The sequence below is a fragment of the Oxyura jamaicensis genome (genome assembly GCF_011077185.1).
Source record: "Oxyura jamaicensis isolate SHBP4307 breed ruddy duck chromosome 1 unlocalized genomic scaffold, BPBGC_Ojam_1.0 oxy1_random_OJ106551, whole genome shotgun sequence".
Lineage (NCBI taxonomy): Eukaryota > Metazoa > Chordata > Aves > Anseriformes > Anatidae > Oxyura > Oxyura jamaicensis.
The window spans coordinates 88,475-108,897 of NW_023303234.1; the positions used below are offsets into that span (position 1 = coordinate 88,475).

General features: G+C 63.9%; 2 protein-coding genes across 4 annotated transcripts; both read right to left on the reverse strand.

Annotated features, from left to right (window-relative positions):
* Positions 1-290: 290 nt before the first annotated feature.
* Positions 291-7,252, reverse strand: LOC118156933 (protein shisa-8-like). The gene is made up of 4 exons (XM_035311169.1): positions 6,174-7,252; positions 1,072-1,196; positions 763-909; positions 291-656 (listed from the first exon to the last, which is right to left on the reverse strand). The coding sequence occupies exons 1-4, from the start codon at positions 6,719-6,721 to the stop codon at positions 388-390; spliced, it is 1,089 nt and encodes a 362-aa protein (XP_035167060.1). The 5' UTR covers positions 6,722-7,252; the 3' UTR covers positions 291-387.
* Positions 7,253-15,559: 8,307 nt separating this feature from the next.
* On the reverse strand, positions 15,560-18,652 carry LOC118156935 (tumor necrosis factor receptor superfamily member 13C-like). 3 transcript variants are annotated; one of them, XM_035311180.1, is made up of 3 exons: positions 18,239-18,652; positions 17,790-17,984; positions 15,560-17,065 (listed from the first exon to the last, which is right to left on the reverse strand). In XM_035311180.1, exons 1-3 carry the CDS (start codon positions 18,366-18,368, stop codon positions 16,743-16,745), a joined length of 648 nt encoding a protein of 215 aa, XP_035167071.1. In that variant the 5' UTR covers positions 18,369-18,652; the 3' UTR covers positions 15,560-16,742. The 3 variants fall into 3 exon arrangements, with proteins under 3 accessions (XP_035167071.1, XP_035167069.1, XP_035167070.1); XM_035311178.1 differs by having other exon boundaries at positions 17,790-18,026; XM_035311179.1 differs by having other exon boundaries at positions 17,790-17,987; positions 18,239-18,648.
* Positions 18,653-20,423: the final 1,771 nt, after the last annotated feature.

Sequence of the window (20,423 nt, forward strand, 5' to 3'; positions counted from 1 at the left end):
TCCCTACGGTTTTTTATATGTGTGTGTATATACTGTAGCTCGGTGTTTGCAGGCGGGAGGGATGCAAAGGAAGCCTGTTCCTCCACCTGGAGCCCAGAGCGGCGAGAGGTGCGGCGGGCGGGCTCCCAGCTCTGGGCCCCCTGAATAAAGTCAAGTGTCACCACCTGGTCCCCTGTGCCCCGCTCCTGTCCGCCGCCGCTGAGCCACGCAGAAGCCGTACACCTCAACGTGTTTATTACCAAGGGGGAGGCTGGGGCCGTGGGGAAGGGGAGGACGCGAGGCTGCTCGGTGTCCGTGGGCAGCACCGTGCCGCTGCGTGAAGTCCATTGCCCGTCCTCGTGGTGGGCTGAGACCGGCTGCAACTCATCACCTCCTCGCGGGCTGCTGTCAGACGGTGACCTCGGTCTTGCTGTTGGTGGCGAGGTGCCGTGAGGTCTGCCCATACAGCGGGGTGGCGGGGCCCGGCCGGCGGGGGCCACGCTGAGGGCCCCCCTCCCAGCCCCCCGATGGCTTAGGGGGGCCCTTGGTCTTCGTGGCCCCCAGCGGGGGGCAGCCCTCGGGCAGCACCGGCCCCTCGGCGTGTGGGAAGGGCAGGGTGCTGGGGGGAGGCACCTCCGGCCCCCCGAAATGCCTGTAGAAATCCTCGGGGATGCTCTCTGTGGGGACAGGGACGTAGGTGACACCCCCTCCTGTGGCATGGGGGGGGTTTTCCTGGGTGCTGTCCCCTTCTGTCCATGCCCCCACACCCCCGTCCCCACTCACCTCCAGCCGTGAGCGTGGCGTAGGCGCTGTAGCCGGGAGCCGTGGGGGGCAGGCTGCCCGCCAGCGGCAGGTGCTTGCCGTGGCTGTGGGGCCGCCCCAGCGGGGGGACGCTGGCACTGGCCACCGCGTTGTTCAGGGGCAGCTTGTCTGGGGGCAGAGCCAAGGTGGGGGGCTCAGGGGCACTCAGAGCCCCTCATGCTGCCCCCCCAGTGCCCGTTTCCCCAGTGGGGAGCAGGCACCCACCCGCCCAGCGGCACCTCAGCACCGGGGGGATGTTCGGGGAAGGGGCCGGGGGTGGCGGGGCCTTACCTGCGCTGCTCCTGGGGGACCCCCGGGTGAGCCCCTCGCCCAGCTGCACCTGCACGCTGCCCATGAGGCCGTCGATGTACTCGGAGGGGCCGTGGCCCGGCTGCTTCAGCAGGTCGGTGAGCGTCCTGGGAAGGGGCAGAGGGACGTCAGGCGATGCCCTGCTGTCTGTGTCCTCCCTCCCGTCCCGGTGTCCCCTCTGCCTGTCCCACACCGCGTGCAGCAGGGACAGGTGGCGGGCCCTGCACCGGGGTCATTTCAAAGCGGGGAAGACCCCGAGGAAGGGGTGGGAGGGATGCTCGTGCTGCTGTGGGGAGGAGGCTGGACAGGTGGCTTCGGCGCACGTGCTGCCATTCGCAACGCCCTCCTGGTACGCGATAGCATTAAACATTGAACGCCATTGCATAAGGTGCAGCGCTCTCCTGTTCAGCATTCGCGCCCAGGGACGCTGCAGTGACGCCGTGGCACGCCGGCCGTCCCAGAACAGGGCACACGCAGCGTAGGGTAGGAAACCACGCTCCTGTGTGTGCGGGAGAACCCCCCCGCCTGGTGCTGCATCGGTGGGGGGGGTCCCCGGGCCCAACCTTGAGCAAAACCCCGTCCACGCCTGTCCCAGGCTGCCGCCCCGTGCCTCCTCCTGCCCCCGGTGGCCCAAGCCCCAGGGGAGCACTGGGCCCAGCTCTGGGCTCCCAGTACAGAGATGCATACGTGCTGGGAAGAGCCCAACAGAGGGCCACCAGGCTGAGGAAGGGACTGGGGCACCTCTCCTGTGAGGAGTGGCTGAGAGCTGGGACTGTTCAGCCTGAGGAAGAGGAGGCTCAGGGGGGATTTATCCATGTCTACAGGTACCTGAAGGGAGGGTGCAAAGAGGACAGAGCTGGGCTCTTGTCAGCGGCAGGACAAGAGGCACTGGGCACAAGCTGGAACACAGGAGGTTCCCTCTGAACATCTGGAAGCACTTCTTCACTGTGTGGGTGGCCAACCCAGAGAGGCTGGGGACTCTCCCTGCTTGGGGATCTCCAAAAGCCACCGGGACATGGTCCTGGGCAGCCTGCTCCGGGTGGCCCTGCTGGAGCAGGGGGCCTCCAGCAATGCCTGCCCACCTCAGCTGGGACCTGAGCCTATGTCAGTGCTGGTCTTTGCACAGAGACGTCTCTACCCCATAACTCACCTCTTCCTAAAGCCCCAACTGCAATCCACCCCGCTCTCCACATGCCCCCACATCACAAGCAGTGCTTTAACTGAGCCAAACCACCATGGCCCCACACATCTTCCAGAGACCTGCTGGAGCTCCTGGCCCCCAGCCCTGCCCCAGCCCTGCTCCCCTGCCCACGGGGCCATCCCGGAGCAGCTCTGGGAGCCCGGGGCTCGTGCTGGGCAGGGCACGGGGCCAGCAGCTCCCGTGGGGCCGGGGGCAAAGGCTGTCACGGGCGGGAGCTGCCGCGCTGTCAGCCGCTGCCTCCCTGGTGCCCGCTCACCGCCCCCTTCCCCCACGTGTCCCCGGAGGCCGCCGCTCGCCGGGCTTGTTTCACCAGGAGGTCCGATGCGATTTGACCTATTTCTTTTTTTCTTTTTTTTTTTTTTTTTTTCCTCGGGTCTATTTACCAAGCTCGAGCAGTGCTTTAGCTGCGACTTTTCCTCTCCAGATAAATCCATCAGTGCTCTTTTCCACACGCCTGCCCCCGGCCGCAGTCACCCGGACAATAACGGCGAGAGCGGCTCTGTCCCTGTCCCCAAGCCATGCACGCGAGGTGCCCCTGGGGGAGGATGGGTGCCAAGGTGCCTCTGGCTCACCAGATGTGTTTTTTGGGGGGTGCAAGCTCTTGGGGAGGGCTGGGGAAGGTCAGGTTGCATTAACTTAGCTTATCCAAAGGTCTGTGGCTGTGAGATGGCTCCGGGGTGCGGAGCAAGGTGGGGAACGTGGGGGACATCAGCGGATCAGCTTTAAACCTGCGCTGTATATCTGCAATAAAACGTCAAGGAGCCGTGCCCCTCGCCCAGACCGGTGAGGTCTCCATCCCCCACCGTGGCCATGGATGCTGGGCACACGAGGCCACACGGGTGGGTTGGTTTTGGACAGCCCCAGGCAGCCCGGCTTGCAGGAACCCAGCCTCTCCGAGAGGACCTGGCCAACGGGCACCACCAACATCCCAAAACCAGCCCGGTGTGAGCCCCAGGAGCAAGCAATGAGGAAAGTCCTGGAGCCGTGGGGAAGATGAGGAGGCAGCAACAGCTCCCCGGCAGGAGCCAGCAGACTGCGCTCAGTGCCCCCGAGCACCGCGGGAAGCCACCAGAGCAGGAAACAGAGGTGGTCCCCAACCCTCAGCACGGGGGATGAGCAGCTCTTGGACCCCCGCAAACAGGAGCCAGGGGTCCAAGCCCCACACCTGGAAAGCGCAATGGGGCTGTGGCTGCAAGCCCTGGGCAGGGGGACCATGAGATGCCAGAGGAAGCAGCAGCACAGCCAGCGGTGGAGTGGTGACAGAGTGACAGTGCAGTGGCATTGCCCCCATCTGGACGTGGCCCTGGCCGCACGTGTGCCGTGCATGGGCAGGTCACACGTGGGTGGGGGTGGGGACGGGGTCGCTTTGCTCTCGTCCCCCGCAGCGCTGGGGCGGCAGGTGGCAGCTCACCGGCTGCCTGCAAACACCTTTTCTGGGTCTTCGCTGTGCCTGCTGCCGTGGGCATCACCCAGAGAGGAACACCCATCGGGGTCAGGTGCAGAACAAGGACTGGAATTTGGGACCCTGAAAGGAAGGGGACACCCAGCTGCTTCCTCTCCTTCCCCTGCAGGGTCCCCAGACCTCTCGCCCGTAGATGTAGGGGGGATGTCCTCCTGTGGTGGATACAAACAGATCCCCCTGCCCTGAAAGGACCCCACATCCTTGGAGATCGGGGGCCTGAAGAAAAACACGGGCAGGTGTTCCTGACTCAGACAGGGCCTGGGCACGCTGCGCGAGCATGGGGACGGCTGCCAAGCGAGAGCCGAGCAGGAAGGAGCACGCCTGGTGGGAGCCGCCATACGGACCTGCGGGAGGCGCGGGGACGGGGGGATGAGGTGGCCGCAGCGTTTTGGGTGCCTGAACCTCTTGCTGGACCGGCCATGAAAGCAGGAGGAGACGCCGTGCTCAAGGCAGACCGTGTTGAGCCAGAGCCATCCTGGGGCACCGGGGAGTGCCCTCTGGGAGCGGTAAACCATGGGCGGGATGGCAGGACGGATGGGAACGGAAACCAGAGCGGCTGTGCAACAGGGAGCTGGCCCGAGGCCACGCTGCAGCTCCCGAGGAGCAAATGAGAAGCTCCAACCTGCGGCACCGGGCAGGACGCGAGGTCGCACTGCCCATGCGCCGGGGTGAGGCGGATGGAAATAGCTGGGGCTGGGACACGGCGTGGTGCACGGCCCGGCTGCGCACACCGCGACAGAGGGGTCGGTGCCCCCACGGCACTGCCCTGCCCTGGGCCACCCAGCTGGGGGCTTCTGGCAGTGGCAGGCTCCTGGTTTTGTCCCAAAAAGGCACCTGAGGGAAGCTTGCCTTCTCCTGCTCCATATGGTAGTGTCCCAAAAAGCAGCTTCAGGGAAAAAGGGATGTGCTGGGCAATGAGCTGCGCATTTGGAAGCGCGGGCCCACGTGAAGGCGAAGTGTGCTCATGGGGAGCGGGGTGAATCGCTGCCCTGCTCCTTGGGAAGGCTCAGCCGTGCAGGAGAGAAAGAGGAGGGGAACACGGAGATGTGCGGCCTTGGTAGCATGGTGCCGAGGCCACCAGCAGAAAACAAATCCCCTCGGCGGCCGGTGGGGTGAGAGGGGCAGGAGACAGAGCTGGGGTCAGGTCTGGGCACCCTGGGGCTGCCCGTCCCCAAGCACAGCACCCCCTTCCCAGGGAGGGGAGGAGCAGGGAGGCTGGCGGAGGCCGTATCGATCCTGTCAGGGTGCCAGCGCTTCCTCAGATGACGCGGGAGGGGGACATGGGCACACAGAGACGCTGGGCTGGGCTCCCTGCCAAGTGCGTGGGGGGGCACTGCATGCATCCCCCCAAAAAACTGCAGGAAGGCCCAGGGAGCCCCATTCCCATTCTGTCCCATGGCCAGCCTCCTCCAAGCACGGGGTGCAGACACTGCTCAGCACAGCCTGGGGACGGGGCGCAGCAGGGGATGCGGCACCCAGCCCCACATGGGCACCCCATGGGAAGGTCCCGGAGAGGGGGGATGCAGCCAGAGCAGCTCCCACATCGTCCTGGTAAAATTATTTCCCCGGGCCCTGCCTGCTCCTATTATTATTAATTTTAAGCTGAGATCCCTGAAGAAAATGGCACAGAAACGGGTTTATTGCCAGGCTCGATGTCCTCGCTGGGAAGACCTTGCCGATCAGCAAGGCGCGGGGCTGCGGCTCGACGCCCCGGCCCCTTGCCCTGCCCCTGCCAGCACAGAGCCCAGCCCCTCTGTGTGTCCGTGTGTCCGTGTCCGTGTGTCCGTGTCCGTGTGTCCGTGTCCCCAAACGCGTGTGCATCGCGTGTGCTGGGGGGAGGACGAGGAGGGACAGCTCTGAGTCAGAGCCGCAGGGGCAGGGCTGCGCCCGGGAGGCTGGAGCTGCCGTCAGCCGCTGAGAAGTGTTAAACTCATTTAGTGTGATCGTTAGGGGGAAAAGAAGTGAAAGGGAAAAAAATAAAAGAAAAGGAGGGAGAGAAACAGCTTCCTAAGAGGAGCTGCGGGAACGTAACACCGAGGGGGAAGCAGGGCAGAGGAGCCGCAGCCACTGTCCCTGTCCCTCCCCACCAAGCCAGCCACGCTGCCCCACACACCAGGATTTGGGGCAGAAACGGGACCAGCAGCATTTGCCTGGAGCCACAGCTCTCAGGGGAGCCCGAAAGGAGATGAAAAGCGAGGGGCTGGAGCCAGGGGGCGAGGGGCTGCTGCCCAACGTCCCATTGGTGTCCCCTGGGTGAGCAGCCCGTGTCCCCATGGTGGGGGTGACGTCCCACCGCGGTGCCACGCACACACACACCCATGCACACACGCACCCCGAGGGGGTGCAGGGACATGCCAGGAGCCACGGTGATTAGGGGAGATTTTGGGGGTGACACCGAGCGGGGGGGCCGTGCCCCGTTACCTGGAGACGGTCATCTCCGTCTGGGGGCCCTGCGCCTTCTCCAGGCCCAGCTTGGTGAAGATGCCCACCAGCACCATGACGGCCACCACGCCGCAGATGATGTAGACGATCATGTTGGTCCTGTCCCGCGCGGGGTCCTCGGGGGGCTCGTCCACCCGTGCGGGGGGCTGGCCCGTGTTCACCCAGTTGGGGGTGTCGTAGTTGGAGCAGCCGCTCTGGTCCAGCCGCCCGGGCTTGAACTGGCAGCAGAAGCGGTACCCGCAGGTCCCGCAGCAGTACTGGTAGATGCCGGCGTTGCAGTTGAACGGCGGGTCCCACTGCCCCATCACGTCGTAGTAGCCCCGGCAGCGGTCCCCTCCCGGGCTGGGCTCGGTGGGCGCGGGGGCCACGTCCTCCACCGCCGGTGCCTGGCTCCCGTTGCTGCCTCTTTCCCCGGGCCCCCCCGGGCTGGGCTCAGCGCCCCACGCCCGGCCGGGCTCCAGCAGCACCAGGCAGCAGATGCCCACCACGTAGCTCCGCTCCAGCCGCCCGCGGCTCCGGGGGGCCATCTCCCACCCCCTGCCCGAGCCCTTCTCCGTGTGTCCCCCCCCCCGGGGGTTACAGCCGCTCGCCCGCCCCGCGAGGGCCCCCCCGGAGCAGCCCCATGGCTGCGGAGATGCCCCCGAGGAGAAGACGAGAGGGCTGGGGAGGGGGAAGGAAAAAAAGGGGGGAAAAAAAAAAAAAAAGGAAAAAGGGGAGGGGAAGCAAAGTGCGAGGGGACGGACCCCGCTTCTCGTCCCCCGAAAAAACGGGCCAAGGGGGTTCAGGGCAGGAGCCGAGGCTGGCGGCGGGGCAGAGCCCCCGGGTGCCCCCGGCCGGGGCGGGGATGCGGAGCGAGGCGGCCGGGCGGGCTGGGGGCTCCGGGCGACCCCATCCCCGCCTCTGCCCCTTGCTGCCGGCACCGAGCTCCGGCGAGGAGAGAGGGGAGGGCGAAGACAGGCAAAAAAAATAAAAATAAAAAAAAAATCGGAAAAGCAGCAAAAAGCCGCGGCACCGGGAAAGGAGGGGAGGAGGAGGAGAAGGAAAGGAGGGGGGGAGGAGGAGGGAAGGGGGGCGGCGGAGCGGGCAGGGCTCGGGGCTGGGTGGCGGCTCGCCGAGGAAACCGGAGAAGCTCCTTCACCAGTCCTCTGCCGCCCGCCCCGGGCCCTGGCCCGCCGCCACCGGGCGGCAGGCACCGAGCGGCCCGCCCCGTCGGGCGGGGACCACGCGTGGCAGCCGCCCCACGCCGCCCGCCGGCCCCCGCGCTCCTCCCGCCCCGGGCATTGCCGGGGGGCGTCCCCCCAAAATAAAACACAGCCCCCCGGGAGGGAGCTGCGGGGCCGCGGCTGTCGGGCTGGGTGCGGGAAAGGGGGCGTCGGGGGGAAGGGGCGAGCCCCGCAGACGGGGGTCCCGGGGGAGAGGTGTGGGGAAAGGGGAGAGGGGGTCCCCAGTCCTGGTGAGCGTCGCCCTTAGGGAGCTGAGACCCCCACGGGAGGGAGGGTGGCCAGGGTGAGGGGCATGCACAGGCCCCTCATCCCCTCCAGCATCCTGCCCTGGGGCTCCCCGTGCCCCCCAGCATTGCCGCTGTCTCCTCGGGCAAACCGCCCGCATGGCCCAGAGCTGGGAGGAGGTTTGGAAACATCGCTGGAAAGATGCAGCCAGAGCTTGGGCTGCCTCTGATGGGTCCCGAGTGCCGCGAGCGAACGAGAGGGACCCATTGTGCAAGGTAGCTCTGAGCCTCCAGAGCTTCCCGAAGAGATACAAAGCCAGCGAGGCGGCAGAAAGCCGCGCATCGCCGAGCCCACCAACCCTCGGGGGGTCTCCGGTTGGAGGCACCAGCGGTGGGAAGTTGCAGGCCTGGGGGCTGTTAGCGCGAACGGCCGTGCCTGCCTGGCCAGAAGCTGTGCAAGCAACGTCTGCTGGCTGCCCAGGTAATGGCAGAAATCGCTTCTGGGCGATTGCTCGCGACGTGCATGCGAGCAGAGCCCCCCCAGGGGCCGGCAGGCTTATCAGGCTGGTAGCAGGCTGAGCGAGAAACTGGCCAAAATTGGGGATTTTGTAGGGAAATGGTTGCCTGGAATGACCTGGGAGAAAGGGAGTATTTCTTGGGAGGGGAGGAGGAATGCTCAGAGAGTGTGGAACTGGTGCTTGAAGGGTAGCTTGGTGCCTGTGCAGCCAGGCTTGGAGCGGGAGGGCAGCGTGCGGGCAGGAGCCGCAGGAAATTCAGGTCGGCGGGACCTCGAGGGAAAACCCAAAGGATGTGCTCGCGGTGTCCGCCGGCACTTGTGGGGATGCGGGTCTGGGAGAGGAGCTCCTGCAGGCTCTGGCCACGAGCCTCGGAGGCTGTGGTGGAAACGGTGCCCCCGGTGACAACGCCACCCGGACCACAGAGCAGCGTCTGCTCGCCTGCAGAGATGCGATACGGCGGATAAACACCGAGTGGGGAGGGGTGCGCCGAGCGCCGGCACGATAAGCAGATTGTTTCTGGCAGGGCACGGCGATCCGGGGGAGACATTGCCTCTCCATCATGGCCCCAAATCCCGGCCGGCCACAGGGGTGCCGCCGAGGCAGAACCTAGGCCGAGGAGGAAGAAGAGGAAGAGGAGGAGGAGAAGGAGGGAGTGTGCTGTTTTCACCAGCCCTGTCAAAGCCAAGGAAGCACCCTTGTCCACAGCCTGGGGACTGCCCTCAGTGGGACGCGGTGCCACGCACCACCGGTGGCTTTTGGCACCTGGAGCTCGGTGGCTGAAGCCCGCTGCCCTCTGGGGCTGGGAAGCTGTCGGAAAGATCCCACGGCACGTGCTGTCAAGCGGCCCCCATCTGGGGACAGAGCTGGGGACACATCAGGGGATGTCAGATGCGCCGGGGGACACAGGGGCGTGGTGGCAGAGCCCCCGGCCGACCCATTCCCAGCCCGGCACGCACAGAGGTTTTATTCCCCTGCCTGTGCTCAGTGCTGTGGCTGGAAAATGGCCTGCCAGAGGAGCCGTGCACCGTAACGGCCTATATAAAACACAGAAGCATATGTGCGCTTACCATTAAGATTATAATTGCAAACATTCAAAAGTTGAGATTTGCAAGCTCCCAGCTTCCCAAAGGCGGCTGCAGTCGAACCCAAACGACATCCAGAGAAAATGTGTTCAAATGAGAGCCCTGTTGTTGTTGTTAAACTGATGTGGTGCTCGCTGCAGAGGGACTCTGCCTGCAGGACTAACCCCGGATGCCTTGCTGGTGGTGCCTACCTCGGTGAATGGGCTGGAAGCAGCCCCGGCCCTCCCTGCCAGCACCAGTCCCCACATCTGTCCCAGCGGGAACCCCTCCGCTTTCCCCCGTAACGCAACTTCCCCGCATTTTGGGGCCGGCAGCAGCAGAGCTCACATTTTCTGGGGGACTGGTTTCGAGGCTCGGCCAGCAGGAGGAGGCCATATGGCCGGGAACAGCGGCGTGCCGTCCCCGCGGCAGCCCGGCAGAGCATCCAGCTCCTCGGCAAGGGCGGCCGTGCCAAGCGGCCCCGGCCGGCAGCCAGCGCGGCGGGATGCCCCCGCGCACAGCCGTGCCCCTCCTCGTCCCCGGGCACGAGGGGACGGGGGTGGGCTCGTCCCCCCCTCATGCAGGGTGCCCTCCAAAGCAGGGTGGGCTGCAGGCTTGGGTGCCTCAGTTTTGGGGTGGCTGTCGTGCTGTGTTACGCCTGCTCCGTGGCCGTGCTGGCAGCAGATGCAAACCTCGTCCCTTCCGCAAAACGCCCCGCTGAGGGCACTCGGATAGACGTGGTCGTCCTCCTGCCCCTCTCCCCTGTCCCTCCCCGCCGTGCAGTCCTGATGTGCGGCACCTCCGTAGCACCGCCGGGCTTTTAATGTGAAGTTAATTGGAGCTGAGGCTGCCTGACCGGCACGGCTCTCCTGGGTCTGCGGGACCATGAGGTGTGAGGGGAGGGACAGTGAGAGCTGCGGGTAAATGTGCTCCGAGACAGGGGCTGCAGCGCCTTTATTCCCTCTTGACCCATTTTAAGCAAGCATTGGTGACTAAGGGAGCTGGCGGGAGGATAAAAATACCTCCCACATGCTCCCTGTGAGGCCGGAGATGGAAATAGGGGTGCCGTCACCTCTCCGGGGACTGCCTGGGGTCATTGTTTTGCAGTCCCAAAGATCGAGCCCGTGCTGGCGGGCTCAGGTCACCGACACTTTGCAAGCACTGTGCTGGCATCCTGCAACTGCTCCTGGCTCCCCGCAGCAACAAACCCATGGGGCTGGGGTCTCCGGCCCCATCCCGCCCAGCCAAGCCCCATTTCCAGGGCTGGAGGAGGTTTACAAAGCAGTGAGGAAGGGAGCCTCTCCTGCCCACAGACCCAAATCTCTCAGTTTTCACTCGCTTTGGAGAAGAAAGGGGTGAAAGCTGGGCAGGTGCCGGTAGGAGGCTGCATTTAGAGGCGGAGGTTTTTGGGAGCACGTCGGGTGCCTGCTGCTTGCAGGGTGTGTGGGGAGCTCACCCCCGGGCACCCCAACACTGCTGTCCCCGGGGGACCCAAATATCCACCTGGACTCCGCGGGGTAATGCCTGGATGCCTGCCGGGCTGTAACTCAGCTGCCGGGGGCAGCGTTGTGGGGAGAGCAGCGTGCGCCGAAACTGGCAGTCCTGCCTACTAAATCTGCAATTCCAGCGCCGGCTGTATTTTCGTCTTTCTAATAATAAGTGCGAATACAGTGGGGATGAATCACAGGCTGCGGGCTGCAGGTTTTGCCCCCCCTTTGCTGCGAATCCGTCCTGGGGGGGGAGCGGGGCTGGTGGGGGCAGGGGCTGGGACACAGAGGGGACACGGAGGGGACACGGAGGGGACACTGTCCCAGGCCAGCTCCAACCTCCCCCAGGCGTGTCCATCGCGTCCAGGAGCCGAGTCCCCTCACGCTCCCATTTCCACCAGTATTTTGGCGTGCCACAGCAACATTTCAATCCCAAGGGACTCCGGGAGCATCCCCGCAGTGCCGCTGCCGTGCCCCTGCCCCGTGGCTGTTTGCACCCTGGGGTTCTGGTACCTCTGCACCCCGACTGCTCCCAGCCCACAACACGCGAGCAGCCCTCCTGGTCACCGCCGGCTTTGCCTGCTGGGAGCCGCTCGCTGTGTTGCAAGGACCTTTTGCAAATGTTAATGCTTTCCTTTCGCTGGAGAGCTCCGTGGATGATCTGCCAGAACGGATTTCACACGCTTCTCCTAAAATTATGCCCTTTGCTTTCCCGGTGCTGGAGACGAAGCGGGGCCCGGCGTGCCGGCGGCATGCGAGGAGCGCGGCTCGCCGCTGCGCGGGCAGCAGAGCGGGGCTGAGCCCTGGCCGGGTGGGCTCTCCTGGAGCCCACCGCTGCTTGCACACAGACCCTGCAGCACCTGCAGTCCCCTCCCGCATTGCCAACGCCGCCTGGAGCAGGACAGGGAGGTGCCCGGTGGGTACTGGCTGCCCCCATGCCCTGCACCTCCGTGGGGACCCTTGGTACGTGTCCCACATCCGGGGGGCTGCCCTCACTCTGTCTGGGCTGGGGGTGATTCCCGACCCCCAAGGTGTGCGTGTGGTGTTACGGGGAGCTTGCTGTTACCCTTGCAGCCACCCTAAGCTGTAAAGGAGGACATTCAGGGTCTGCCCTCCCCCGGCAGGAGCCCCCCCACTTATTCATATTGGGAAATGCAGTGGGGGGATCCGGACCCAGCCCTGTCCTCCCCGGCAGCGCGCAGCTACTCGTGAATATCGTGGCTGTGGTTAGAGCTGATTTAATACATCTTAAATGACTCATTGGGGAATTTTTAATTATTATTTTTTTTTTAATAACTGGCGGTGTCACTACAGGGCACGAAGTTTGCTTCACTGAGTTTGTTTCCCTGCTTCTTGGCAGAGATAAATAAGCTGGAGAGCGAACAACAAGCCCACGGAGGACGTCCCCAGGCGAGCAGCGTGCCTCACCTTCCCCCATCCCAGCACACTTGGGAGGGAAGCACCCGCAGCGTCTCCTCCATTGCCACCACCACTGATGGTCCCGGGCGACCGGTGGTGGTGACAGGGGACTGGTGACAACGACCCCCCTGCGGACACCCCCGGGGATGCTCCTCGCAGCTCACCGGCCGCAGAAGCCGAGCCTCCCAGCTAGGGAAAACAGCGCTAAAAAAATGGAAAGTTACCCGAGTTTATCAGCAGAGCCGCATTTAAAGCACCTGCTATAAAATTTCCCTGACTTCACGGAGCAGTGCACAGCCTGCTAATGCCCTCCGCCGGTACCGTTATTGTCAAAGAATAAGAATTACAAATTTCTGGCGGAGGAGGGAGGCGTCCCTCTACGTGTCGCCGCCGCCGCTGTGAGCTCCTATTTGAATTGCTAAACCCGGCTCGGTCTCGGCCGCAGCTTTTGCTTGCAGGTGCCTTCATCCTGGAGCTTCACCCGCCGGGGGAGCGGGGAGGGGGTCAGGAAAGGATGGGGGAACCTCACAAAAAATCCCACGCGCTCTTCTTCCCCATCCCCTGCTTGCACAGTGCATGGGGTACGGGCTGAGAGCATCATGCCTTGGCTCCCGGTGGCCCGTGGGGTTTTTCCCCGGGGTTCCCGGCCCCGCAGCCCAGCTGTGCTCTGTCCCCGCTCCCTCCTGCGCCGGTGCCGCCGCCTGCCATCGATCCGGGCCCAGAATAGCTCCCGCCAGCAGCCGGCCGACGCCGCAGCCACCACGGGAAGGGCACGGCCGATGTCCCCCTCCTCGCCCCGCAGCCCCCCGTGGCTGGCGGCGGCGCTGGGCGTGCTGGAGGTGAGGGAGAAGGGAAATAGGGTAACGCGGGTGGAAGGGGGAGGATGTAAGGGAGGGGCTGTGCGAGGTGCTGCTGGCACCGGCCGCCCCACCGGCAGGGCTGAAGCACTTTGGGCAGCTGCTGGAGGCACATCCTCGTCTGCTCCGCGCCACTTCTGCCCTGCTTCCATTTCGATTTCTGTTCCCACTGCCACTCCACTTCTACTCCTACTCCATTTCCAGTCTCATTTCCATTTCCACTCCACTTGTATTTCCATTTCCACTTCTATTTTCACTTCCATTCCCATTCCCATTCCATTTCCATCCACTCCCACTATCCCCTGAGACCCCCCCAGACGTGCTGGGCCTGCAGCATCACTTTGTCTCCCCCTGTCCCACCCAGCCCCGCCGCTGTGCACCAAGGAGCCAGGATCTGCCCCCCCGTGCACACCCCTCTCTCCCAGCCTGAGGTGGCTTTTCTCTGGGCTGCTTTTCCTGCAGGGAAGAACTCCCCACGCTGCTGGGGGCACTTCTGCACAGTTTTCTCCTGCTGGGAACAGCGTGCTGGGGGGTGGACTGAAAAGAGGTAGCTGGGGGCTTTTTCCTTTCATTTTTTTTCTTTCCCTGGGCGCAGCCTTGGGGGTGCATGCGGAGAACCAGAGCTTCTCTGGAGCAGCATCTGAGGACCTGACCCATGCCCTGTGCCCACTGGCACAGCCCTGGAAGACACAAGCCTTCGGAGATGAGATGCGATTCTTGCACACCCCCCCGTGTGTTTCCCATGGCTGCACCCTGTGGCACTGGGGGTGGGCGGCTTTGCCCAGGGGAGCCCCAGAACCAGTGAGGGAGGAGCTGGGGTGAAGGGTTTGGAGGGGCTGGATGCAGGGGGTGACCCACCCTGCGCAGTGGGTACCCCGTTTCAGCATCTCCCCGGGTGCCCTTCTGGAAGCCACGTGGGACCAAAGCGATCCCGACACCGCGTAAGGGAAATGGAGGCTGATTTAAGTTGAGTGGTTTTTTGTGTGTTGGCTGTTTTTTTTTTTTTTTTTTTTTTTTTCTTTCCTTAAGTGCGAACACCATCTGGCTCCCCGAACTCCGTCAGCGCTTCCAGTCCCGAGGCGGCTTCGCTCTCCCTAATTACTGTCATTACGCAGTGGGGTAGTGATTAGGGACGGATGCTGACGAGCGGCGTCAGGAAGGCCGCGTCCCCCGACAGACTCGGCCCACGGAGCCGGGCAGCCTCTCCTCCTCAGCCACTTCGGGGAAGAGCGGAAAGCAGACGGGGGCCTTTTCCAGCTGGGGACCTTCGCGTTTGGTTGGAAGGGGCCTTTTGTTGTCCAGCGGGGGCAGGGGGAGGCCAGGGGGCAGGAGGGCAGCCAGCAACCACCTCTGAGGCGGGTGGGAGACCGCAGAACTCCCCCGTGGGGTGACAGTGCCACCAGGTGGCTGTCACCCCGAGGTGACACCGCTGGCCTTTCGGGCACCCATGTGTGTCCTCTGGGGCTCCCCATGCCGCCCCGCTGCTGGTGGGAGCGCAACCACCGAGCACCCAGCCCACGGGAATTTCGGGGAGCTGAGGGCAGGGGTACGTCGGGCTGCCGCAGCTGCACCCACGGGTGAACGAGCGGGAGACGAAACCTGCTGGGGCTTTCCCCAGACTTTCCCCCCACACCTCTCGCCCTGAAATCCTGGGTCCCCCCCCCGGCAGGTGAGACCCGGTCTTGGCAGCCTTTCAAGGAACCAAGGCTGGAGGCCGGGAGGCCAGGGAGGAAACCCAGCCCCTGCCCCATGGGGGAAGCAAGAAACTGCCATGGGAAGGCACCGGGGGCTGCGGGAGGGCTCCCAGGAGGGGAGCTCCGCTTTACACTGTTGTTTCTCGTTGTTTCTCTCCTTTCCCTGGGCTGTCCCGTGAAGAAGACGTGTGGTGAGACACCTGAAGAAGAAAGAGCAGGAGCCCCCACCTGAGCAGGAAGAGGGTCTTTTTCTGCAGGATTTTTACATGATTTCCTTTTCCCACCTACCACACCGGTGTGCGGTGAGTGCTGCATGTGCAGGGCTCAGCTGTGGAAATTAGAACGGGCAGCGCGATGGTCCCACTCCTGCCGCCTCCCATCCCGTCCTCCATGACGCAGGTAGCTCTGCCTCCCACGAGCACGCCCTCTGCCAGTGCCAAAATGTCCCCAGCCAGGCACGGGCTGGTTCCCAAAGCGCTTGGGTGTGTTTATTCCCCAGACCAGGCGTGCAAAGGTTGCATCCCCCAGTGACGGGGACGCATCGTGCCTTGAAATGCGTTGGGCATTAGCTGGATCAAGGCTCAGCCCAGCCAGTGCTTTTAGGTTTGGAAGAGGACTGATGGTGAAAAATTTGCTCCCTCGTGCCCTGTGGCAGCTCATGTCATTCCCCTGGTGGGGTGAAGGCAGTGAAACCAGCTGAAGCATCCACGGCCGGGAGAGAAGGGGGCATCGCCCTCTAACAGTACGTGGTCCTGCAGCCCCAGAAGAGACAACATCACCCGGCAGCCACTGGTCAATCCCACCACGATCTGCAGACCTGCGTGGTCCATTGGGTGAGCATGGCAATGTCCTCCAACATCTGAAGACCACGGAAGTGAGGAGAGCACTCTATGTGGGGCGTGATGCTGACTCCAGCCCTGATGACCGGCCATCCATCGATGGTGACATCGGGTACCAGAACTGGTGGTGGATTGGGAACAAAGCTGGAAACGTTCAATGAGGCTCCTCCCGCACTAACGACTTCATTTCCAAATCTTCTTGTACAGGCGAGCCACCTGCATGTGTGTGAACAAGGCCATCGACAGGGAGCTGCCTTGGACCGGCGCTGCTGGTCAATTCTCACACGCAGCAACCCCCTGGAGACACGCACATAAATTAAGTCATCCCTCCTACGCTCACATCACTCCCTGCCTGCTTCTGTGCAGCACGGAAACATCCATCACTGTGAGTCCTGTCACCACGAGTGACACACGGTATTTTTGCAGCCACTGTGAGCTGAAGCGATGGTTGTCTGGGGCCATCATGACAAGCTCCTGCGGCCAGCGCTCCTCTCGACCAGCAGTCTCCACTGCCTGCCCCTGGTCCTCGCTGACTTCAGTCACCGTAGCTTGGAGCAAAGACAAATTTCCCCATCCTCCTTCCCTCGCTGCCTGCTTGGAAAGGCGAACTCGCTTCCCATCCCCAGGGCACCCGTGTGCAGAGGGGGGGTCCCACCACTGCCCGCGGGTGCCTGCCGCCGCACGAGAGCACCCCGAGGGAATGGGGACCTGGGTGTCACAGCGAGAAGGAGATGGGGAGGCAGGACTGTGCATGGAGAAGATGCTGGATGAGCTTTGCTCCCTTTGGCCCCAAGACTCATTTTATTGAAGTCAGGAGCAAAAATTTGAGATAATGGCGATGGGTTTCATCTTAACGTACCCCCTGCTTCCCCCCTTTCTGGCCGTCCAGCCCCATGTCCCTACAAGTCCCCCCTCCAGGAGCAGACCCATCCGGGCTCCCGAGTTCACCCACGCCTGCACTATGGCAGCCTGGCAGAAGGCAGAGCAGTCCCCGTGATGCTCCCTTCTCACCGGCCCCATTCCTGCCTCTTCCAGATGTGAATCCTTAGGCTTCCTCTGGCGATTACAGGAACACAATCCACAAAAATGGCCAAGTGGCAAAAGTGACAAGTGGCAAAGCCCAGTTCTGTTGCAGCTCAGGTCCACACGAGGCCTTGCATGCCTGGGGAAGGGCTCTGGCTGGCTGCAGGGGACAGCCGGAGAGCCCCAGCCCCGTTCCCCATCCGTCACGGTCTCTCCTCGCCCACGCAGTCCTGGGTGGTTTTGGTGGTGACCAAGGCGGTGGCGCCCAGCTCGGTGGCCGGCAGCGGGAAGCCGTGGCCGTGCTCCTCGTGGTGGGGCCAGGTGGCGGCCAGCAGCACCACGTCGCGCTCGACATCGCCCTGGCAGCACGGCCGCCGCTTCACGCTGTCCCTCCCGGGCGGTCCTGGCGCCTTCAGGCCTCCATTGAGGTGCGGGCAGGGGCCCCGCGCCGGGTCGGCCTCCCCCTCCGGAGCAGCGGGGTCTGGGTAACCGGGGCTGGGCAGGGGGCCGGTTTCACCCAGGCTTTCTGAGAGAAGGACAAGAGAAGGGGTTAGGGGCTGCGAAGCAGGTCCCAGGACAGAGATCTCCTCCCCATTTCTCCTTGAACGCCGCTTCGTAGTGCTTTTTCCCCCCAGAGCGTAACTGGGGAAGCGCAGCTGCGCACTTGCACCTTGAGTCTCCCGTGAGCCTGTGCTGGCGGTGAGCAGCCAGCCCGGCCGCTTCCCTCTTAAAAATAGACTTGTTTACAGCAGCACGCGGCCCTGCGCTGCCCCACGCTGGATTTCTCCCTCCCCTTTCATTTTTGACATCGTTCCCAGGCGTCCCCCGTGGGGCACCATGGCCTCGCCCCCTGGAAATGCCCTGTGGGGAGAGGCACGACCCGGTCCTTCGCCCCATCTCCGGTGCCTCTGGGGACGCCCCTGCGAGATACTCAGCACCCTGGGGTCCCACTGATGGGGGCTGGCTCCAACTCCGTGACCCCTTTGGGACGGCGGCGCCACGCACGTGTAGGAGGGTGCTGGGAACTCCGAGCGGGGTGCTCAGCGTGGGACCCCATCCGTGTGGCTCCTGCCATGTGCGGAGTCCTTTGCCCATTGCCCTCTGGCCGAGGGCAGGGGACCAGATGGTGGTGCACCCCACTGACGAGGTGGGACATGAGTGGGACAGTGTCATCTGAGGTGACACAGAGCCAGCAGCGACCTGCCTTGGGGAGCTGGGAACTGGGACAGGGTGAGCACGAGGTTTCCTACCTTTGGCCTCCTGCTCTGTCTTCCTCCTCTTCCTCCTCTGCTTCCTTGCCTTGAAGGCCAAGAGGCCGCAGAGGGCGGCCAGAACCAGGAGGAGCACCACCAGCGCGGGGACCCCGAAGATCAGGAGGATGCTGGGCAGGTCCCTGGAGGGCAGGGTGGGCGGCGGGGCCGAGGTGGACGCCACGTGGATGGGCTCTGCTGTGGTGCGAAACGCCGGCGGGGTCAGGAGGGGAAGAGCTGGGGCAAGGGGCAGAGGGCGGTGGTGTTACCCAACAGGCCTCCCGGCCTCCGGATTTGGCGGTGGAGAGAGAAGGAGAGGGACCTTCATCGCTGTCCACCTCCTAGCCCCATCACCACCACCACCCACAGGAGAAGGTTCCCTCCAGCCCAACCCCGGGGGTGCCCTCTAGCCCCTTCGCCCGCCACCGCCTGGCCCCCGCCGCCCTTACTTGCGTTGTCCTTGAAGAGGTCGGAGCACCTCACGCAGAACCTGGTCAGGGGGTCAAAGCAATGCGAGGGGAGGCAGGAGGCGACGGCGTCTGCTTTTCCCGAGGAGGACATGGCCAAGTGCTCCCGCATGGCGCAGCGCAGAGCGGCCGCCCGAGTGTGAAATCGCCGAGCCCCGGGGCGGGTGGCAGAGGGAGATGCAGTCTGTCGAGCCGCCTCGGCTCCCTTGGGGCTCCGGTCGCTGCGCTTCCCCCGGGGCGGATCTTCGCTGGGGAGGAGGAGGGTGCACACCGAAGCCCTACCCCTGGCTGCCCGTGCAACGCGCTGTCCAAGAAGCCCTCTCCTCCAAAACACGCTGCCAAAATCCCCACGGCCTCCGGTGCACCTCCCCGTGCAGCCCTGCAGCCCCCAGCCCGCACCTCCCTCGCCTGCCAGAGAAGAGCCCCTCACGGGGTGGGCTGCGCCTCTCCGAAATCTACCCCGGCCTCCGGCTTCGGGGTATTTGCTGGTCTGCCCCAGTGAAGCCTGCAGTGGTTATATCCGTGGTGGGCCCTGTGTCCACGTGGCTGTGGGCAGAAGTCATGGGCTCAGGTGGTGCGGCTCTGACTGACACAAAAAGGCTGAACTTGCTCTGTGCGTCCCATGCCAGGCCCTTGGCATGGAGCCTCCAAGCCCCTTGGCACCACGTTCCTCAGGGGTTCAGAGCTGGTCCTGCTCTGAGTGACTGCCCAGGGCATGGACAAAGCCAGTCCCACCAGGCAGGCCATGTCCCATACCCGCGGAGGGCACTAAACGTGCTGTGAAGGGCCTTGGGTGTTCCTAATCCTGGGCAGGAGAGGTTTCCTGCCACCACTTGTATGTCAAATCCTGGCGGCTGAGATCTGAAGCAGATAAGCGATGGATTTCAGCACTGCAGGTGGCTCTGTTCCACCCTTACTAAACAAGCACCACGTCCCCTTTTCCTTCACCCCACGGGAAGGAAAGGGACCCCTGTGGCCCCTCTGCAGGCCCGCTCCCACTGAAGGAAGCGCCGCAGCCGCCTGCCCTGGCAAGCCCCTCGCCTCGCTGCAGCCTGCGGGCTCCTCCCAGCGTGGCCATGGCACTCAGGGCATCTCATCGGGGCGAGTGAAAGTCGTGACCAAAACCGGTCGCTGCCCACCAGCACAGCGATTTCACTTCCCCTTACGGCACTGCCGGGCCCGGCCACTGCCTCGCTCGCCCTTCCACGCGCGCACGTGTGCGTGCACGGCCGTGCTGCTCCGCTCCTTGCTGCTCCGTTCTCCTCCGAGGAGCATGGCCCCAGCCGCGGTGACTCAGTTCTTCCACCCCAGCCTTACTCAAATGAAAACTCCCCGAGCATGCCGAGCACTTCCTTCTCTCTTGCTTCGAGGCCGCAAGTGGCAGGCACAGCGGTGAACTCGGCACCCTCTGCCTCGCCGCTGCTGCAGGCACCCACAGGTGCTGCTTCGCTGCCTCGCCGCATGAACCGCCAGGGCCTGTGCCTCCTGTGGGGTATTTTTCCCGTGAAGTGGTAAAATTGGCTGTGCCCTTCTGGTTTCCAGGGGGCTGAGGGTGTTCAGAGCACACGGCTGATTCCCCACTGGTGTCTGGCAGACCTGTGGGCATTTAGGGCCGGCACCCGAGAGGCGGCTTGGTGGCGTGGGGAGCTCTTCGCAGCTCCTTCCTGCTCCCTTCCCGCCCCGTCTGCTCCCACCCGGGCCAGGGAAATGATGTTTGAGCTCACACATAGCAGGGCTTACTCATGGAGAAAATCACCGCTGACTTTCCCGGCAGCGCTCACGTGTGACCAGCGCGCCCAGGGCTCCCCGCACCGGCCCCCGCTGCCTCCCGCGCCTCCGCCTCTCTGCCCCCCGTAGCAGCATCGCTTTTGGAGCAGGAAGAGTTGAGGCTCAGCGGCTGGTTAGTGTTATGGAGTGCTCACATCTAAAGGCTGAATACGCTTGATAATAGCACAAATGCATAATTAAAGAGCAGGAAAAATGACTCACTGGATAAGGAAATGCGCTTTTCTTATCTTCTCTGCAAACGAAAGCCCCAGGAGCTTGGGAGCCTAGCTAACCAAGTGGTTTTATTAAACAAATAAAACAGCAAAAAACATCAAAAGAGCGATTTAAGAGTTATGCCTCAATACCGGAGCCAGAGAATGCTCAGTCCTTGCCACCACCT

Bases quoted from the DNA above. Each gene is read 5' to 3' on its own strand.
- LOC118156933 (XM_035311169.1), bottom strand. From the start codon at position 6,721: ATGGCCCCCCGGAGCCGCGGGCGGCTGGAGCGGAGCTACGTGGTGGGC. The intron at 1,197-6,173 runs GTAACGGGGCAC...GCCCCTTCCCAG, and splicing joins ACGGAGATGACCGTCTCCAG to GACGCTCACCGACCTGCTGA. The intron at 910-1,071 runs GTAAGGCCCCGC...CTCTGCCCCCAG, and splicing joins GTCCCCCAGGAGCAGCGCAG to ACAAGCTGCCCCTGAACAAC.
- LOC118156935 (XM_035311178.1), bottom strand. From the start codon at position 18,368: ATGCGGGAGCACTTGGCCATGTCCTCCTCGGGAAAAGCAGACGCCGTC. The intron at 18,027-18,238 runs GTAAGGGCGGCG...CCCTTGCCCCAG, and splicing joins CCTCTTCAAGGACAACGCAA to CTCTTCCCCTCCTGACCCCG. The intron at 17,066-17,789 runs GTAGGAAACCTC...TCCTTCTCTCAG, and splicing joins GACAGAGCAGGAGGCCAAAG to AAAGCCTGGGTGAAACCGGC.